We start from the raw sequence: 19634 nt of genomic DNA on the forward strand, positions 1-19634 counted from the left end.
CAGGATTCAGCTCTATAAAGTGATTACGGGGGCTCCCGTCACGACTCAGCCCTAACAAACCCAACCAGGATCCATGAGGATGCGGGTTCGATCCCTGGCCTCACTCCGTGGATTAAGAATCCAGCATTGCTGTGAGGTGTGGTTAGATCACACCCTTGGCTCAGATCCTGCCTTGCTGTGGCTGTGGTGTAGGCCGGCAGCTGCAGCTCCAATTCGAGCCCTAGCCTAGGAACTTCCACATGTGGCAGGTGCGGCCCTAAAAAAATAAAAATAAAGTGATTATGTGATTTGAAGAAAGGATATTGATCATTGGGCCCCCGTCCTGATTCCCAAAGAAGACTCACCTGCTATCAATACAGCTCATGTTTGAGGACTGAGTTCTTCACACATTCTGAGCTTTCTGAAGTGGAAAAAAAAAAATACATTATACAGCACAAAACCTGTAACACTGTGTAACCGCAACAATAGGTTGAACACTGGGGTGGTTGTAAATTACACATTAATAACACCTGGTATAATACCTGTTTGCATGCTCGGTGCCTGAAGCAAATTGGCAGGAGCTGCTTCTCCTTTTGCCAATAACTTGTCAAAAGCTGACTCGGAGTTCCTTCCAAACTCTCAGAAGAACATGCAAGACAAGGTGGCTCATGTAGCCTTTGAACGTCACACGGGCAAGGGTTGGCTCCTGGCCAACCTGAGAGGCCATGCTGAATTAGACGAGGCATTCCAAAGACCTGGGAAGGGAGCTCAGGGTGGCACGATGCTGAACAGGAACATGATGAATGACTCGATTCGTATCCCACACAGGAGTCAGGGGTGAGGGGCATTTCCTGCAGCAGCTTCAGCGCCTCTCTTTCTGGAGCTCCAGTCTGATGCCACCTCCATCCCATGACAACCAAAGAGGAGTCCTTACATACAGCCTAGGACTTAGTGACATCACATCACCAGAGCCCAGAAGGACGGGCAGAGGAAGCATGAACGCCTTAGCCCAGTGGGGAGGGATGAACACTGCCCACAATAGACCAAACACATGTGTTGGGCTCGCCAGGCACTTTCAGATGCTTTATCTTAGACATCCTGGCAGTCCTTGTGCTTAGTACTATTATCCCCATTTCACAGACACAAGAGCAGCCAGCGTAGAGAATTTCCGTCATTTCTGCAAGGCCATCTAGCGTAATGATGGATGGAGGAGATGCTAAAACCACGTTGAGTGGGTCCACAGCTTAGCATAGCCTCTTCGCCATGTGGCCTGGAGAAAAGCTTTTAACTTATTTTTGTTTCCATTTCCACAGCTGTGGAATGCAGATAATAATGTGGTGTCCTACACAGAGTTGTGAGGCAAATGAAACAAATGGACACACGGAAAGCCCTCAGACCGAGCCTGGCACGCAGCAAGTGCTGCTCGGTATTTGTGGCGGTGGTGGTGTGTTTTGAGCTGTGCTGTGGGATTGGACCTAGATGACTCTGAGGCTAGAGTTCTTTGTTGCCTGTTGTTTTATGATTTTCTAGAAGCAAGTGGAGTAGCATTTCTTCTTGCTCTGGCATCTAAAGAGCTGATAATCCTGCTTTAGCATACAAAGTATCATGGAGATGCATTTTTAGAGGGATGCTGTACTGGGCTAGTAGTTAGAATTCACAGCAGAATTAGACTTTGTGACCTGAAGTATCGACCATCGCCTTTCTTCTAAGACTGGCCACATAGCTAGAGGCGTGTGGCAGTTCGAAATAATCCTGTTGCTTGACCAACACACCGCCGGAGGATTGTAAAGCCTTTTGCTCAGTTTGGGGCTGCTCCACTTCTGTCTTTGGAACTAGCAATTGCTTCATCACGCACGCATTGTGTTTCCCTGATAATAATATGGTACCTGTGGTACTGCTGCCCATTCATAGGATGCCAGCTGTACATCGCTGTGATTCTCTGAGAATTTGGCCACTGAGGAGCCAACTAAGGTAGGATGCCCTTCAGATGAGACCAACTCCAGACCTGGGACAGAGAACTGCATTTTGATTTTCAGATTTAAAAAAGTCATTTTGCCTGTGGTTTTATAACTACTTGACACGGAAGGTCATCAGAGCCTTTCTTCCGACAAGAGATTTTAAATTTATTGAAAAACTAGGTAAAACATACATATGTTCTTACATCTTTTCAAGAACAAGGTGGAGGAAGGAGATGTTATGTTTCGAAAGTAGCAGCAATAATTATTCTGGAAAACCAGGGCTAGTGTCTGTTGGACTGCAGGCTCCATAAGATCACAGCTAGGTTGGTCTTATTCCAGACACTTGGTATGTATTTGTCTGATTGAATGGATGATGAATGAATGAGCATAACAGTTATGATCACAGACAGTATCTGAGCGTGAAGAAAGTGCCTCTGGATAAGGAAAGAGAGGTAAAAAGATGGGGTGTCTAAAGAATCCAGGACATCAGTGGGTACCAAATCCTTTCTCGTCATGAGGGTGGTCTCCCTGAAAACTTATCTATATTAATTATAGAAAAGACCTTTGTGTTAAACTCTTTTTAAAATTACACACACACACACACACACACACACACACAAATATGTAGGAGCTACCTTTGTGGCTCAGTGGGTTAAGAACCCAACCAGCCTATCTACGAGAATGCAGGTTTGGCCCCTGGCCCCCCTCCGTGGGTTAAGGATCTGGCTGTGGTGTAGGTTGCCGATGCAGTTTGGATCTGGTGTGGCTGTGGCTGTGATGTAGGCTGGCAGCTGCAGCTCCCATTCAACCCCTAGCCTGGGAGCTGCCATATGCTGCAGGTGAGGTCCTGAAAAGAAAAAAAAGTAAGTAAAAAAATAAAAAACTAAAAAACAAAACTACACATGCATTGTCCTAATTAGTCTTTTAAAAATTACATCAAGATTTTCATATGTTATTTTTCCTCATGTGTATATTTAATTAACTCCCAGCTTTCATCTCCATTTGGCTGTATATGATATGAAGTTAAACTTCTAATTATTATAAAGGGCCAAGATTTTCACGCTCTTTGTGGGTAGTGCCTACTACCCCTGTATATACCACAGGTCGAGTGCATTTTTAAGATACCAGCTTTTCCCAAATTTGGCATTTACATTCTTGAAAGCGCTTCCTTTTCCCCACACAGATCTAACTAAATAGTAGAGGTATTTGACCTTTCATTTGAAAAAAAAAAAAAAAAAGACACCATGTTTGATGTTCTGACTATTTTCAACAAAAGATCTCTGGTCTCAAATCTGTTCTATGGAGCGAATTCCTCAGTTCTTTAGATGAGGGATAAAAATCTTCTCTTCAGTTCATGGGATGGAAGATCAAGGCATCACAGCCCCACTTATCTGAAAGTGAATCATGGTCCATGAAGGAAGCCTCATGCGGATGGGGGTTTCAGCCCCTGGAGAGATGGATGGATTTCGAGTGAGAACCTGGGAGATTGCTCTTGGCCTTGCCGCAGGGTGGCTGCCTTGCCTTAGGAAGGTTTGACTGTCCCTCTCCTTTCCTTTTTTATTTTTTCCTTTTACAGCCACACTCACAGCATATGGAGGTTCCCAGGCTAGGGGTCGAAACGAAGCTGCCGCTGCCAGCCTGAGCTACAGCCACAGTAACGTGGGCTCTGAGCTGCGCCTGCCACCTACAGCACAGCTCATGGCGATGCCAGAAAGATGTTACTGGAATCCGGGTACTTGTTAAGGCAGTTGCAGAATGAACTTTGCAAACACACAGGCAGCAAGCAAGCCAAGTCTTTATTATAGGAAAGCAAATAGCTCCTAGGACAGCTGGGACGGGGGAGAAGAGCCCCCCCCCCCTCTATTGTCTGATAGGGGTTTTTATCCCTTAAAGATGGGGGGATACCAACATGGGATCCAGAAAGATGTGGCTTTCTCCCATTGACCTTGCCCAGTTTCCTGTATCAGTCCTTGTCCAATAGGGGTCTTAGCGGTGGAAATGCCCCATAAGTCTCATGGTTTCTTTGCCCTTTTCTTCCCATAAACTGAGTCTCAGGGGGCTAGGGATTCATGTCCATCTGGGGGTAGACACACTCCCTACAGTAAACAAGGCCTGTGGGGATGTCACTCCCTGGAGCCCTTAAGCCACAAATATTCATCAATAGTCGTATCAAAGAATGCATCAAAGCCCAAGTGCCTACACTGACCACCTGAGTCAGTGTTCTGCCTCAGTGGCAATGCTGGATCCCTAACCCACTGAGTGAGGCCAGGGAGCAAACCCACATCCTCATGGATACTAGTCAGGTTCTTAACCCGCTGAGCCATGACAGGAACTCCCCATCTCTTTTCCTATAAGGCCCTCAAAGTTTTCCAAGGCCGACTTAGCTGTACTGTGGGGTTTGCTGCCAGGTGGCTCCTCCTAGGCTCACCCCAGATATTTAGCCAGAGGCGTCCTGGAGAAGGACCTGTGCCCCTGTCCTGAGAGGTGGGGTGCAGCCCGTGGGAAGACTTCCCAAGGAAAAGAAACTGATCCTGTTTGGGTCATTTGCTTACACCCCTTTTAGAAGCTACTTAATAAAACCCCAATCTCCAAGCTTTCAGAGCTGTCCTGTCCCTGCTGCGCACTGTTTGAGCAGCGCTGGTGAGGACAAGGCCAGGACATCAGAGCTTCCACTGAGGGAAGAGAAGACGCCCTGGGCCCGGATCTTTCTGGGAGCTGACCCTCGCCACTGCCCCCTCTTCTCCCCGGACAGATGTGTCTGCACCAGGGTGTCTTCTCCAACTGTTGCCGTAATTTAGCCCCTGTCCACTGTTGCTGAAGAAAAATGTGGAGACAGAGTTCTGGGGGAAGGAGAGAAAAGATAGTTTTATTGCTTTGCCAGGCCAAGGGGGCTGCAGCGAATGCCTTAAAGACTGTGCCCTCCCTTGGAGAGGATTAGGAAGGAGGTGGTTTTATAGTTCGGGGTGTGGACCTAAGGCTGCAGATAAAGATCCAGGTAGAGGCAAGCTTGCATTGTCTTTCAAAGCTGGTGTTTAGTGGCCCCAGGACTGGCTCTGCTGGTCCTCCTTCTTCCTGGAATGAAAAATCCTTCATCAAGTAGTTCTTCCATTTGCTGGGGGCTTCAGTTCTGCAGAAAGAATCAAAGCTATGTTCTCTTCTAGGAGTTTGATGGTGTCCTGTCTTATATTTAAGTCATTCAGCCATTTTGAGATTATTTTTGTGCATGGTGTGAGGGTGTGTTCTAGTTTCATTGCTTTGCATGCAGCTGTCCAGGTTTCCCAGCAATGCTTGCTGAAGAGACTTTCTTTTTCCCATTTTATGTTCTTGCCTCCCTTGTGAAAGCTTAATTGACCATAGGTGTCAGGGTTTATTTCCGGGTTCTCTATTCTGTTCCATTGGTCTGTCTGTCTGTTTAGATACCAGTACCACACTGTTTTGATGACTGTGGCTTTGTAATATTTCTTGAAGTCTGGGAGAGTGATGCCTCCTGCTTGGTTTTTGTTTCTCAGGATTGCTTTGGCGATTCTGGGTCTTTTGTTGTTCCATATAAATTTTTGGATTGTTTGTTCTAGTTCTGTGAAAAATGTCATGGGTCATTTGATAGGGATTGCATTGAATCTGTAGATTGCTTTGGGTAGTATGGCCATTTTTACAATATTGATTTTTCCAATCCATGAACATGGAATATCTTTCCACTTCTTTACATCTTCTTTGATTTCTTTGGTTAAAGTTTTATAGTTCTCGGCATATAAGTCCTTTACCTCCTTGGTCAGGACACCATCAAACTCCTAGAAGGGAACATAGGCAAAACACTCTCTGACATCAACATCATGAATATTTTCTCAGGTCAGTCTCCCAAAGCAATAGAAATTAGAGCAAAAATAAACCCATGGGACCTAATCAAACTGAAAAGCTTTTGCACAGCAAAGGAAACCCAAAAGAAAACAAAAAGACACCTTACAGAATGGGAGAAAATAGTTTCAAATGATGCAACCGACAAGGGCTTAATCTCTAGAATATATAAGCAACTCATACAACCCAACAGCAAAAAAGCCAATCACCCAATGGAAAAATGGGCAAAAGACCTGAATAGACTGTTCTCCAAGGAAGATATACAGATGGCCAGCAAACACATGAAAAAATGCTCAACATCGCTGATTATAAGAGAAATGCAAATCAAAACAACCATGAGATACTACCTCACACTAGTCAGAATGGCCCTCATTAATAAGTCCACAAACAACAAGTGCTAGAGGGGCTGTGGAGAAAAGGCAACCCTCCTGCACTGTTGGTGGGAATGTAAACTGGTACAGCCACTATGGAGAACAGTTTGGAGATACCTTAGAAATCTATACATAGAACTTCCATATGACCCCGCAATCCCACTCTTGGGCATCTATCCGGACAAAACTCTACTTAAAAGAGACACGTGCACCCACATGTTCATTGCAGCACTATTCACAGTAGCCAGGACATGGAAACAACCCAAATGTCCATCGACAGAGGATTGGATTCGGAAGATGTGGTGTATATATACACAATGGAATACTACTCAGCCATAAAAAAGAATGACATAATGCCATTTGCAGCAACATGGATGGAACTAGAGAATCTCATACTGAGTGAAATGAGCCAGAAAGACAAAGACAAATACCATATGATATCACTTATAACTGGAATCTAATATCCAGCACAAATGAACATCTCCACAGAAAAGAAAATCATGGACTTGGAAAATAGGCTTGTGGCTGCCTGATGGGAGAGGGAGGGAGTGGGAGGGATCCGGAGCTTGGGCTTATCAGACACAACTTAGAATAGATTGACAAGGAGATCCTGCTGAGTAGCATTGAGAACTATGTCTAGATACCCATATTGCAACAGAACAAAAGGTAGGGGGAAAAATATATAGATGTAAGGATAACTTGATCCCCTTGCTGTACAGTGGGAAAAAAAAAATTAAAATAAATAAATAAATAAATAAATAAAAATACTTAAAAAAAGAAAAGAATCAAAGCTATTGTTCTGTATATTCCTTAAGGAGGAGCCAGGACCCTGCCCCAAGGCTGCACTGTCGTCTCTTGAGGGCTCCTCCCGGGTCTCTGCACCCCCTCCCTTCCCTGATGAGTGACTGTTTGAACCTGCCCTTGGGCTGAAGTCTACTCCCTAAAAACCAGAAATGGTGGGTGCACAAAGGCTTGTGCCCGGGAGCCCCACGGGGTGCTGGCTCCCTCCACCTACCTTCCTGTGTGCTCTCCTGCCCTCCTTTCTCTCTCTCTACTTTTTCCCTCTGTCCTCTTCTCGCCTAAATTGGTACTTGTGGTCTGGGCTGTCCCTCTCTCTGCGGAGCACGGGAGACTCCAGGGGGCCGCCAAGGAAACTATCAGATTTAAGTATCTTAAATGAGCAAGTCCTTAATTTCCTACTGAGAGATGGACTGCATAATGATTTAACCTCGAGACATGCAAGCAATATCACACATACACATATGTATGTGTTATTGCTTACATACATATATATAAAACGTTATTATAGTATATATAATATATAGTATATATATTTATATATAATTTAATGTACATTAAATACATATTCTATAGTTTATATTATATTACATTTATATAAAATATAAAGTATAATTCATAAAATTAAATAATTTATATTTAAAATATAAAATATAATTTATAAAATAAATTACACAAATATAAATGTTAATTTTAATATATAAAACCATATGTTTTATATATTCAATGCATATTTAATGTACTATGTTATAATATATTACATATTATATATTACATATAATATATTACATATTTAATACATATTTAATACACTATTTTATAATATATACTATTTTATATATTTTTATGCTATGTATTATATTATTAATGTATATATTATTATTTCATGTGTAATTTAATATATTAAGTATGTATTATATAATTTAATATTTTTTTAATACATTATTCTAGGCTCCCGTATGCCTGGCTTTCCAAATAGTGAGAGGGAGGGTTTTCTTGTTCGTGACTTGGGATCCGTACTTGTGGACAATTGAGTTTGAAGATGGAGAGGATTGTATAGCAGACTCCGTGTACAACTCTCAGTACATATTATCATGTCCTCTTATTCCGACGTCAATCTTTCTTTTCCAAATCACACGGATCTTCAAAATAATTACCAAATATAAACATTCATAAAATATGTGGATTTGGTGGCACAGCGCATCAAGGAACACAAATTACTTTTTAACCATCTCTGTGTTCCATTAGCAGAACGTCTGTCCGTGCTTCGTTTTAATCTGAGTCTTTGAATGATTAAGGATTTTCATATGTTTGTTATTTCCCACAGGGAAATACACAGGTAATTTTGGAATTACTCTTTTTTAGAGTTTTTTTTTTTCATTACTTATAACAATAGGATAACCATTAAACCTTCTTCTTTGCATGTGACTATACACATTCTTATATAAAAAGTGTCATGAGTTTTAGCAGCTTGGACTTCTTTTCTCTTCCATCATTTTCATTGGAATAGTATTTTCTTACAAGAGGAAATATGGAAACCACTCTCTCGGCCCTCCTGCAGAAACAGTGGGGTGTAATTTCTTGTGTCCCCCAAGATAAGCTTAGTCATATATACGACATACCGAGTTTGGGGCTCAGAAGGAGACCAGGGAATCTGGTTCACTTAACTGAAAACTCTTTCCTTCACTTTCTCATCTTAAATCCTTCTGATAGCCCCCCAAACTAATAAATTGTCTAAATCCTCCAGGAAACTCTGATTTCCATCATCATGTATATTCCTTATCTGTCCGATAAACTAGAATTTAGCCTTAGAGGCGTCTATCTCTTAATCTTGTCTTTATGTGTGCGTTGATTTGTTTTTTCAAATCAGAGGATGGCCTTAGGTATCATATTGTTATTCTCCTTTTCTGATGTCCTCAGAGGACAGCTGGAGCATCCTAGAATGCTACAGATGGGAGGTGTCTATGGGGTCATGCAAGCCAGCATTTTTCACAAAAATGTTGCCCTGTAAAGCCCCAGTTTTATTTATTTATTTATTTATTTATTTATTTATTTATTTATTTATGTGATAGCCGCACCCTGGCATATGCAAGTTCCCAGGCTAGGGGTGGAATCAGAGCTGCTGCCGAGGCCTTTGCCACAGCCACAGTGACACAGGATCCCTACATCACAGTCTACAGCAACACCGGATCCTGAACCCCCTGAGCGAGGCTAGGGATCAAACCCACATCCTCACGGAGACTACGTCAGGTCCTTAACCTGCTGAGCCACAAGGGGAGCTTCCTGAAGTGGTAATTTTCAATGAAATCTGTAACATATAAAACAGAGCAGAGGCGTTCCCCTTGTAGCTCAGCAGTAATGAACCTGACTAGTGTCGATGAGGATGCAGTTTCCATCCTGGGCCTTGCTCAGTGGGTGAAAGATCCATCTTTGCTGTGAGCTATGGCATAGGTCACAGACATGGCTCAGATCCCATATCGCTGTGGCTGCAGCTGTGGTGTAGGCTGGCCATTGAAGCTCCTATTCGACTCCTAGCCTGGGAACCTCCTTTGTCTTTTTAGGTGCGGCCCTACAAAGACAAAATAAAACAGAGCAGAGCTACGCTGGTTGTGGGGGGCCCTGACTTGCTGGAACCACCCAGGAGGCCCCAGGGCTCTACAGCCTCTGATTTCCTCTAGATGAGGAAACTGAGACCTGGAGATAATTTGGGGGAGGGAGGAGGAATCAGCTGTCACTGACTTGGTGCTTCGACGTCCTTAGAGGTGTGTGTGTGTGTGTGAGTGTGTGTGTGTGTGTGTAGACTGCTGGTAGTAAAACTCAAGCAGAGCGCAAGGGTACCACCGCTTCACCCCACAGCCCTGCAGGTTGAGGTCTCTAGAAGCCAATGCAGAGATGGACTTGGCCATGTAGGATGTTTTTTAGAGGTGAAACCCGTAGAAATGAGGAGGCAGACAGCAGGATTGTAGAGAGGAAAATGTCAAACTGTCAAGCAGGCCCAACAGTGCCTCTGTCAACCCCACAGGGATGCTCTGAGCATCACTGGCCGTCGTCATAGTGACCAGACTGGACTTAACGGGGGGCGGGGAGCTTGACCCTCCATCAGTCATTGAATGTGGGCCATCCTGCGAAGGCCAGGCTCTCTGGCAAAGTGGCTTTCTGTAGCTAAGGCAAATCCTAAAAGAGCTGACAGCTGGAGGCGGACTGCCCACAAGTGGGGCACCAAACCCTCCCTTGAAGAAAGATCTAGAAAGCACATCTCCATGTCCAGTACCCATGACCACTGATGAACACAAGAGAGAGTGGCGAGGCAGGCAGTGGTGGCGGCTTTTCCAGCCATCTGCCAGGCCACCTCAAACTTCTGGTTAGAGAGTCCTAACTCCATCAGGTTGAGTGTGATGCTTGCTGAACAAATGTTTTGGCAAACAGACCAGTCCTTAACATAGCTTCTCCTTTGTGTTTCAAGATGGACCCTTAAGATGTTTTTTCTTTCTATCTCTGTTTCACCAAGTTTAATGACCATTTTCACCTGTTGGGGCTTAAACTGAATTCTGGATTTTGTTCTGGAAGTTTTTAGCTATGGACCAAGAACAAGCAATTTCACTTTTTTGAGCTACGATTCCTCTGTTGTACATGGGGTCTTGATTCCAAATGAAACACTTTAAAAACTTTAAAACTATTTTAAAAGCATTGAAAATGCCCCTTAGATTGAGTTGTTTCAGGCCCTTTTCCTTAGCATGCCATCCATCCATCCATCCATTCAACTTTTAGTGTAATTCCTAACTTTTAATTTATAATTCCTCCAAATATTTTAAGCCAAGTAAATGGAAGATTTTGTTCTTTGCCAATTCAAGTGGTTCTCTCAGGAGAGTTAGTACAAGCTCTGCTCCCACTTCATGTGGCCCATCTCTGTAAGGATATCTCTTTGCCAACATTGATTGCACATGCAACACCTTTCTGAACCCCCATAAACATCAGTTTATCAAAAACCACCTCCACAGTATCACACATCCCCCTGGGTTCACCTCACTCTCGTGCTTTCTGTACAGTTTGCCCTATTAACCTCCTTTTTAGGTTCGCACTTGCATTTTTTTCTCTTTATTCTTCACTAAGTCCTAATTTTTTAGATCAACTCCCAGATGTTATGACTTAAACTTTTTTCTTTATTGTTAAGTGTATCATGCATACAAAATAATACAGGACATGTAAATAAATGCTCAGTAGAGCAAACATCTATGTAACAACCACGCCCAGTTAAGAAATATTCTTATATTGTATTTAGCCTACTTTGTAGTAATGCACATTTATTGGTGCCTACTTTGTACCCAAAACTTGGGGAGGTTGTTATTGCATCCAATTGGATACAAGTAAAACAAGGATTGAGAGATCATTGGTTTGCATAAAACAACTCACTAGGGAAGAAAGAGCAGGTCGCTAAGTATTTACAATGCATAAAGGTACTTGCAATGAGAAAGACAAACAGGAGTTCCCATCGTGGCTCAGTGGTTAATGAATCTGACTAGGAACCATGAGGTTGTGGGTTCGATCCCCAGCCTTGCTCCGTGGGTTAAGGATCCGGCATTGCCGTGAGCTGTGGTGTGGGTCACAGACGCGGCTCGGGTCCTGCGTTGCTGTGGCTCTGGCGTAGGCCAGTGGCTACAGCTCTGATTCGACCCCTAGCCTGGGAACCTCCATATGCCATGGGAATGGCCCTAGAAAAGGCAGAAAAAATAATAATAATAAATAAATAAGAAAGACCAACAGAATGTGACTGGGACCACTACCTATACCTGGGAGAGACAGAGAGGCTTCTAAGAGGATGAGACTTTGGACTGGGTGGAAGCAGAAATGATGGTTTTCTGGGGATGAAGGGAATTCTGGGCAACGGCGCGAGTGGTCTCAGGGCATGTCTGAAAAGCAGCAGGTCATTCCTTCCTGTAACTCTTTTTGTTTCTGTGACACCACTCTCTCCTGGTTCCCCCCTGGCCACTCCGGCTGCTCCTTTGCAGTTCAGTTTTGTCCCCCATTCTCCATCGGTGTTGGCGTTCTCACAGGTGTCCCATTCGGATCTCTTCTTATTTCGTTCCATTTCTTCTTCACTCATCAACTCACTCAGTGCTGATGAAGCCCCGGATCTTGAGGAAGCCCAGCCTGCCTCAGACTCTGCGGTGGGGCTTGTGGACATGCAGATTCTGGTCCCTGCCGTCTCGATCGGAATCTTCAGGGTAGGGTCCCAGGACCTGCATTGAGCACCAGATCTTTCTAATGCCACTTGGAGAAACGTGGTGAAGGAATTCCTTGCACGGAGGTGGCAGGGTTGTAGAGAACTTTCAGGAAGTGGTTGGAGCTGGTCTCGTGCTGTCCACCTTCAGGCGCCTGCTTCAGCCGCCTGCTTCAGCTCCTCTCTTGCTGTTGCTTCTTCATCCTCACCTACCTCCAGCCATCCCGGTGCCATCTGCAGAGCCCACTTGGTGTCTCTCATCCCTGCTCCACACCACTCCCTCCCCTGGGCATCGTCTGTGCCAGGCTCTGTCTTCGGAGCATCCCAAACAAAGGAGCGTGGCAGACAAAGTTGACAGTCACACCAAAAACCCCTGCCTCGCCTTGCTCCGTCTTCCTTTGGGGGGGTGGGCAGGAAAAAAGAACCAGGGACCCACCCTTAAAAGCTGGGGAAGGTATGATCCGGGGTGGCATCAGAGGCCAGGGATGCTGTTGTCTGATGTGCATTTCCATCACCGAGAGCATTTGAGTAGCTTTAAGACACGTAACCTGTGCAACTCGACATTGTCACTGCCATGTATGCACGTAGATCCAATTCTCGTGGGGACGTATGCCTGCATCTGTTTGTCTACAAGTGTTTATTTGCAGAGTTACACAGACCCAGAATCTTGGTTCTTTCGGCTTTGTCTGCACCAAATGTGTATATGGATGTATAATTAAAGATTCGAAACACTTGATTTTGATCGTCTGTTTTGCAGCTGCTGTGCTCAGAAAATTCCTAAGCTACTCTGGGTTAACAGGAGCTCTAGCAAGTGTTTCTGTCTCTGCTGCTCTCTTTTCGTAAAGCTGCTCTCTTTTTTCTCTCTCTCCCTCCCTCCCTGCCTCTGCTCTTCCCTCCCTCCCTCCCTCCCTCCCTCTCTCTCTCTCTCTCTCTCTCTCTCTCTCTCTCTCAGATAGCAGACAAGAGAGAAACTGGTGCAGCTTCCCCCGAGGAGCGTGCTAGCCTGCACCGATTGGCAGGATCCCGGGAGTTCCTCTTCCATCAATGCAGGGTTCTTGGAGGGAAATGCAATGTTGGAGCAGGGGTTGAGCTGGAGCAGGAAGGTGGCTGGATGCGCAGGGAGGCCGGGATCCTGGTTGAGCCAAAGGCTGGAATCACAGGAATGTTTCACCAGGGTCTGCTCTGAGAATTCCCAGACCCCCATGGATTTGAGAATTTTCCAGCCTTTTCTCTTTCACCTTCGCACTCTCTCACTTCCTCCTGAGATGGCCCCAGACCTGCAAGAGACATTTGAGAGAAGCTCTTTATTAACTGATTTGAAGAAATGGATTCTGCGCTTGATTATTTAGCCATGATTTATCAGTGATGATGGATTGGAAGGCGGCGTAAGTAACAGTTATGTATGTTCCTGTAGTTAGATGGTCTGTCTTAGTGGCTCTTTTTTAAATTTATTTATTTAACTTTTTTTCAGTGAATTTCCTTTCGAGAAAAGTGAAAATAGAATGTGTAAAGTATGGAGAAGTTAGGAGGGTCCAGATTGCGTGAGCTTTCTCCTTGCGCAGCTGACTTGCAGAATGCATTAGCTGTGTCAGATGAAACACACAAACTACAGACAGAGAATCTACAAACCTCCCTGGAGAGATGTGGCTAAAACGGGAGATACGTGAACCCGGGTTTTGAACTGACACTCATTGCTATAATCAGACTTACTCAGACGTGCTAAAAAATTTGACGTGGGCTCCTTTTTAGAATCAGAGACAGAACTGAAATGAGCTCTCGTCACCGGATCATAAAAATGAAGTTAGCCCATGGCTTTCAGAACAGGTTCTTTCTAATGAAGAGATGGATTCCTCACCCCTCCCCAATGTTCAATGTTGACTATATTTACCCTCCATTTCAGCCTCTCTGGAGACAGAACACCCCCCCCCATCCTAGAACAGAATGTCGGGTCACCCAAGGGTAGTACAGCCCTGGTGATGTGCAAGCTAGTCACGCCAGGTGATGCCAGTCAGGCGTGGTTCCATTTTTCTGTGCTAGGGCTTGATTTAAGCACTTAATTTCCACTACTTGCACAGGGGGCTGGGGTGGGGGTTGGGGGGTGGGGAGACAGGTCACCTGAAGACCAAAATCAGTTCGTTTCACAGGGGAAAGGAAGAGTTCTCTAAAAGAGTAGGCATGGAAATCACAGAATATGATGCGCTTTTTCTTCGAAATGTGAAACGAGGCTAATTTTGTATCGAGAGAGTAACTTCAACTTTCTCGATTCAAAAAAAAAAGAAAAATCCTTTAAAGGAAACATTTACGATCATAACTCACTTAGGTAAGAACATCCAAACAGATGGCAGATGTTTTTTAACGCACCCGTGCAACTTTTTCTTTTAGAGTCTATGCAGTCGTGTAATTACAGCTACGTCTGGTTTCTTCAAACTTGCTTCGGTTTGGAAGCAGGATTTCTAGCGAGGACACCGTGAAGAGCTTTTCTGAGGGATTTTTTTTTTTTTTTTTTTTGCCTTGCTCTCATCACATGCATACCCCAGGCGGGGCTGTTTCCCCTCCTACTCGCCCATCCCCCAGCCTGTCTCCCAGCCCCCAACCTGCTCTCTGAGTCTTGGACCCTCATGAAAGACCCTTCTAAAGGTTCCCTTTAGCACGCCCTGCCCAGCTCCGGACAGAGAGAGTACTGTAATACAGCACACAGGGCTGCCAAATTGGGAATTGAATGAGCTCAGTTGATTCCTGAATATTAAATCAGTTCTGTGAGCCATTGAATGAGATCATATCTTGCAAACCTGACCCAAAGTGTTCCTAACTTTATTGATTGGCATTTAACAACCTCAAAAGGCTGTACCCCCGAGCACCTGAGGGGACCAGCCTCAAAACCAAACTCAATCCCCAAACCCTTCTCCGATTCCCGCTGGCCAAATATACCCAGGGCCACGCCTTTGCAAATATGTCCTTTGTTATCAAGGGAAATCCTAGACAGAAAACACATGTTGGCAGGGTCACGTGAGTGCCTCTGCCCATGAACTGGTTGATTCACGGGAAATGCTTTCAATCTTGTGCTGTTTTGTTTTGGTTTCTTGTGTATATGGATTCTGTCAGACTCACGCATCTGGAAGAGGTTTGGGGGGGGGGGGGACGGGGAGGGGGAGTGAAAAACCTAAAGCAAAACAGGCAGGGAAGAGAAAAAATCACTTCAAAACAAAGTCCGACCAGAAATGGAATAATTCTCTTACCCACATTCCAGTTCCCATTCTTGGTTTTGGTCTCCTGTTAAAGCAGATACTGATCGTAGCATTCCTGGGTTCCTGGAGATAATTCCTTCCTGCTGCTTTTAGACTTTGAGCAAAGGAGGTAGATTTCTCCAGAAACAGAAGAGAAAGGCTCGAGTTTCCACTGTGGCTCAGCCGTTATGAACCTGACTAGTACTCATGAAGATGTGGGTTCGATCCCTGGCCTCGCCCAGTGGGTTAAGGATCCAGCATTGCCGTGAGCTGTGGTGTAGATCACAGACGCAGCTTGGATCCCACATTGCTGTGGCTGTGGCATAGGCCAGTAGCTGCAGCCCCGATTCAACCCCTAGCTTGGGAACCTCCATATGCTGCAGGTATGGCTCTAAAAAGCAAGAAAGGAAAGGAAAGGCAAGAGGAAGGAAGGAAAACCAGTAAGACACATCTTTGAGTTTCTGCTCGCGCAGAGCCAGCAGCTCCCTTCCCTGTGCCCCTCACCCCACCTTCCTCCTCTCTGCCCAGCCCAGGCTCTCCACGCCTCGGAAGTGTCCCCCCCTGGGAACAGTGCCAAAGCCCCCAGAAATCTCACGTGTGTCCTCTGCAGACACAGCGATCCCCTGCCCGGGGCAGGGTTTTCGTGGAGGGTGGAGAGTGCTTTTCTGTGGTGAGTGAGCAAGCGGGCTGGCAGCACTGGCACCTGCAAGCGGTCTTTGCGAGAGGCGGCTGATTGGCATCTGTAAAACTGCTGAGCAATTAAAAAAGATGCTGGCGTCAAGGTGAGAGGAAGAAGAGAGAAAAAGGGAAAGGAGGTCGGTTGTCTCTGGGGAGTTTCAAGCCAAGTTCTGTTAAGTGCCCTGAAGGTCTTAGTTGATAAAGCCAGATGGTTAAGATAGGCTTGAACTGATCGATAACCTTACAGATGGAATGAAGCCTTCACCTTGGCCAGAGGTCCTGCTGAAAAGCTTGGCTCGAGGTGCCCGTCCCTCCACTCGGCTCAGCGGCCCCTTTCTCTGACAGCGGGCGCTCAGATCGCCCTTTTCCCTGCCCGCTGCTTCTGACCGACAAGGCAGGAGCTTAAGGCAGGTTCTAAAACCAAGTCGGGTCTTCAGATCTGTCGCCAAGGAAAAGAGCTTCCAGCGGGGTCCTCCCCACTTTCCTTATCAGACCAGTCCCCCCGCGTCTCGTGTGTGCCCTCTGTCTGCAGGGTAGACTTTTGCTTTATGTCTGTCACTCTCCTTCTCACCCCAAGCTCCTCCCCACTCACCTGTACCACAGGGAGAGCCCATGTCCCCAGTGTGTTGTGCTGCAGAGCTGTGGCCTGTTGACACAGCGGACCCCTCCTTAATTTCTTCTACCCCGCTCTTCCCTTGGCGAGACCGCCAGGGAGAAAGGTGTCCTCGGTAAATTTGGAGAAGAAAGCTTCTGGGTGAAAAAATGGCTCTGCACCCTTTCTTGGGAAGAGGAAGGACCTGCCTTCTGTCCGGAAGCTTTCTCTTGCTTCCTTCCTCTAGGAGTCTACGGGAGACTGCTGTTCAATTGCATCTAAATGCAGAGTTCCCGTTGTGGCTCAGTGGGTTAAGACCCTGACTTGTATCCATGAGGATGCGAGTTTGATCCCTGGCCTCTCTCAGTGGGTGAAGGATCCAGCCTCGAGCTGCAGTGGAGGTTGCGGACACAGCTGGGATCTGGCGTGGCTGTGGCTGTGGCTGTGGTGTAGGCTGGCAGTTGTGGCTCTGATTTAACCCCTAATCTGGGAACTTCCATATGCCATGGGTGTGGCTCTAACAGAGACCAAAAAAAAAAAAAAAAAGTGGCAGAGCCCACAGTTACCTTGCACAGTTCAACGCTTGGCAGCCCCTCTCAGCTTTGCACCACTAACGCGCATGCGCAGCCCATCTCATCAGGTTTTGCAAAAATTCAGTGATAGTAGGTGGCGCTTAGGATGGCGCCTGGTCCTGTCCTTGGGAAGACGCCGTCCTGTGCTCTCCTTTAGCAGCGCGCCTGTGGGTCAGACACTTTCCATGAAGGACCCACATCCTGGGCAACAGAGATCCTGGGGCAGACGGAGGGAATGACTCAGTAGGGACCTGGAGGAGGAGTCAAGCCGTGGATGTTTAGTCCCAGCGCTGGCGGTAATCGCCGTGTGGCCTTGAGAAAGTCCTCACCCCTTCCCCGTGCTCCAGCCCCTGTCCCTAAGCAGGTGACTCGGTGGCTCGCCACGCCTCCGTCCATGCCTGGCACTTCTTCTGCTTGCTCTTGGCTAATCCCTTTCTTGTCTCCTTCCACGAGGGCGACCCTGATCGCCTGGGCTGAGTCAGGGCCCCCCACCACCTCTGCCGTTCTCTGGCACCCCCACCCCCAAGGCTTCACGTCCCCGGCCTCCCTTGCTGTCCTGTCATCACCGGGGGAGGACACCTCTGTCCAAAGGTGGACGTTTGGTGTCAGGACCAGGACCCTGCTCAGTGACCACCTGTGAAATGGATGCATGAATGAAAGAAGATTGAGTAGGTGGTGAGCGAAGAGGAAAGTGAAAGGATGCACGTGGAAGGCGCGGATGAGGAGAGAGGGCCTTTGGTTTTAAGTACGTTCGTGCTTCGGGTTTAAGACTGTAGGAAGCGCAGTGTACCTTCATACCAGTCTTTTCAGCTGGTTTCTCAGATGCCAGGATTCACCAGTTGTAGTGAAAGACGACGGCGTTCTGTTTTGTGTGCTGTCTTTGGAGTGAGGATCCCCTCTTTGTCGTGGAAGTGGGACAAGCTTTCGTGGGCCAGAGGCTCTGGTGTTTGAAACCGGGAGCAACGAGGAGTTCCCACTGTGGCTTCGCAGGAATGAACCCAACTCGCATCCATGAGGACTCGGGTTCGATTCCTGGCCTCGCTCAGTGGGTTCAGCATTCTGCATTGCCGTGAGCTGTGGTGTAGGTCACAGACGTGGCTCCGATTCAGACCCTAGCCTGGGAACTTCCATAGGCCACAGGTGTGGCCCAAAAAAGCAAAAAAAAAAAAAAAGAGAGAGAGAGAGAGAAAAGAAAGAAAGAAACTGGGAGCAGCAAATGAGAAATAAGACTCTGAAAGCCTCGGGAGGGGCCTTCCTTCTCCAGCATGTGAGTGAGTGATGACTGGTCCCCCTTTTCCCCCCGGGAGGACAGGGGAGGGAAGGGGGTTCTCAGAGCGACAGAGGAGGAGGAAGGGAAGGGGTCTCAGGCCCCGAAAGTCCACCGCACCTCCTTCCTTGGCCTCATCGTGGAGGCAGCGCAGGCAAGGGAACAGCAGGTGCTTTGGGGTCTGACAAGCCCGAGTTTGGATTCCAGCCTCTTAGGTGGGTCCTGGCTGCGTTTCACCAGCCCTCTTGCTGGGGGTCGTGCTTGAACTCTGGTCTATGACGAAACAGCCATTCTGTGGCATCCGGTTTGTTTTTCCTTCAGAAAATGTATTTTTCAGGAAGCAAAGAAAGCGCATTTCATAGGAACAGTCATTCTCGATGGCCAGTCCTGATGCAGAGCCATAAGATGGCCAAGAGGTGACACAGGGCCATTCTGTGAGCGTGCCTTTACACATGCAGGGACACACACACACACACACACACATACGGACCTCTACAGATGTGTAGGGAACAGCCCCACCGCCGCTGCCTTGGCTGTGAGACCGAGTTCCCTGTGGGTCTATTCTTCACCTCTCCAGAGCCGCGTAGGCTCATTTCTTACTTTCCCCGGACCTTCGATGTCTCCTCAAATGAGCTCCCTGCCAAATCCTGGTGTGGGGGTGGACATGGGGGGCGAAGTGATGAGGCTGCAAGGCCCGCCTGGCCCATCTAAAGGGAAATGGAGGAACCCTGCAAAGCCACAAATCTGAGATGGCAGCTCATAAATATGTAAGCTCCTCACTTAGGTAATAAGCTCTCTGACAGCCCAAACTGTCATGTGCACATTCTCGTCAGCTGAACTCAGAGTTCCAGTTGCCAGACTGTCCCTGGATGCTGAGGACTAAAAGCTGGCGCGTGGAGCGTGCGGAGGCAGACCTGCACTGACGGCTCTTTAAAGATCTGCTGTCTTATCGCCGCCCCCCGCCCCCGACTTTCTCTCTGGGTATTTGGGTTACTAAGTGTGGGTAAAAATTTTGCAATGTGGCACTTGGGATAGGAAAAGAGTTGCATGAACATATATAAATGGGAATATGAAAAAAAAGCATGGCCAGCATTTTACTTTTGGCAGCAGTGACTAGATCTGTCC

At 46.6% G+C, this 19634-nt stretch overlaps 1 protein-coding gene across 2 annotated transcripts in view; it reads left to right on the forward strand.

The window, feature by feature from the left end:
* Positions 1 to 19634, forward strand: part of KIF26B (kinesin family member 26B) — a 507916-nt gene that overhangs the window by 331265 nt on the left and 157017 nt on the right. Inside the window, exon 1 of one of the 2 annotated variants that reach the window (XM_047754532.1) lies at positions 13156 to 13561. The exons of the other annotated variant lie outside the window; for it this stretch is intronic. Coding sequence (XP_047610488.1) covers positions 13542 to 13561 — 20 coding nt within the window. The 5' untranslated portion in view covers positions 13156 to 13541. Of the gene's footprint in view, positions 1 to 13155; positions 13562 to 19634 lie in introns of those variants that run through there. 2 annotated transcript variants of the gene reach the window in all.

This window comes from Phacochoerus africanus, chromosome 12 (genome assembly GCF_016906955.1).
Source record: "Phacochoerus africanus isolate WHEZ1 chromosome 12, ROS_Pafr_v1, whole genome shotgun sequence".
NCBI classification, from domain to species: Eukaryota; Metazoa; Chordata; class Mammalia; order Artiodactyla; family Suidae; genus Phacochoerus; species Phacochoerus africanus.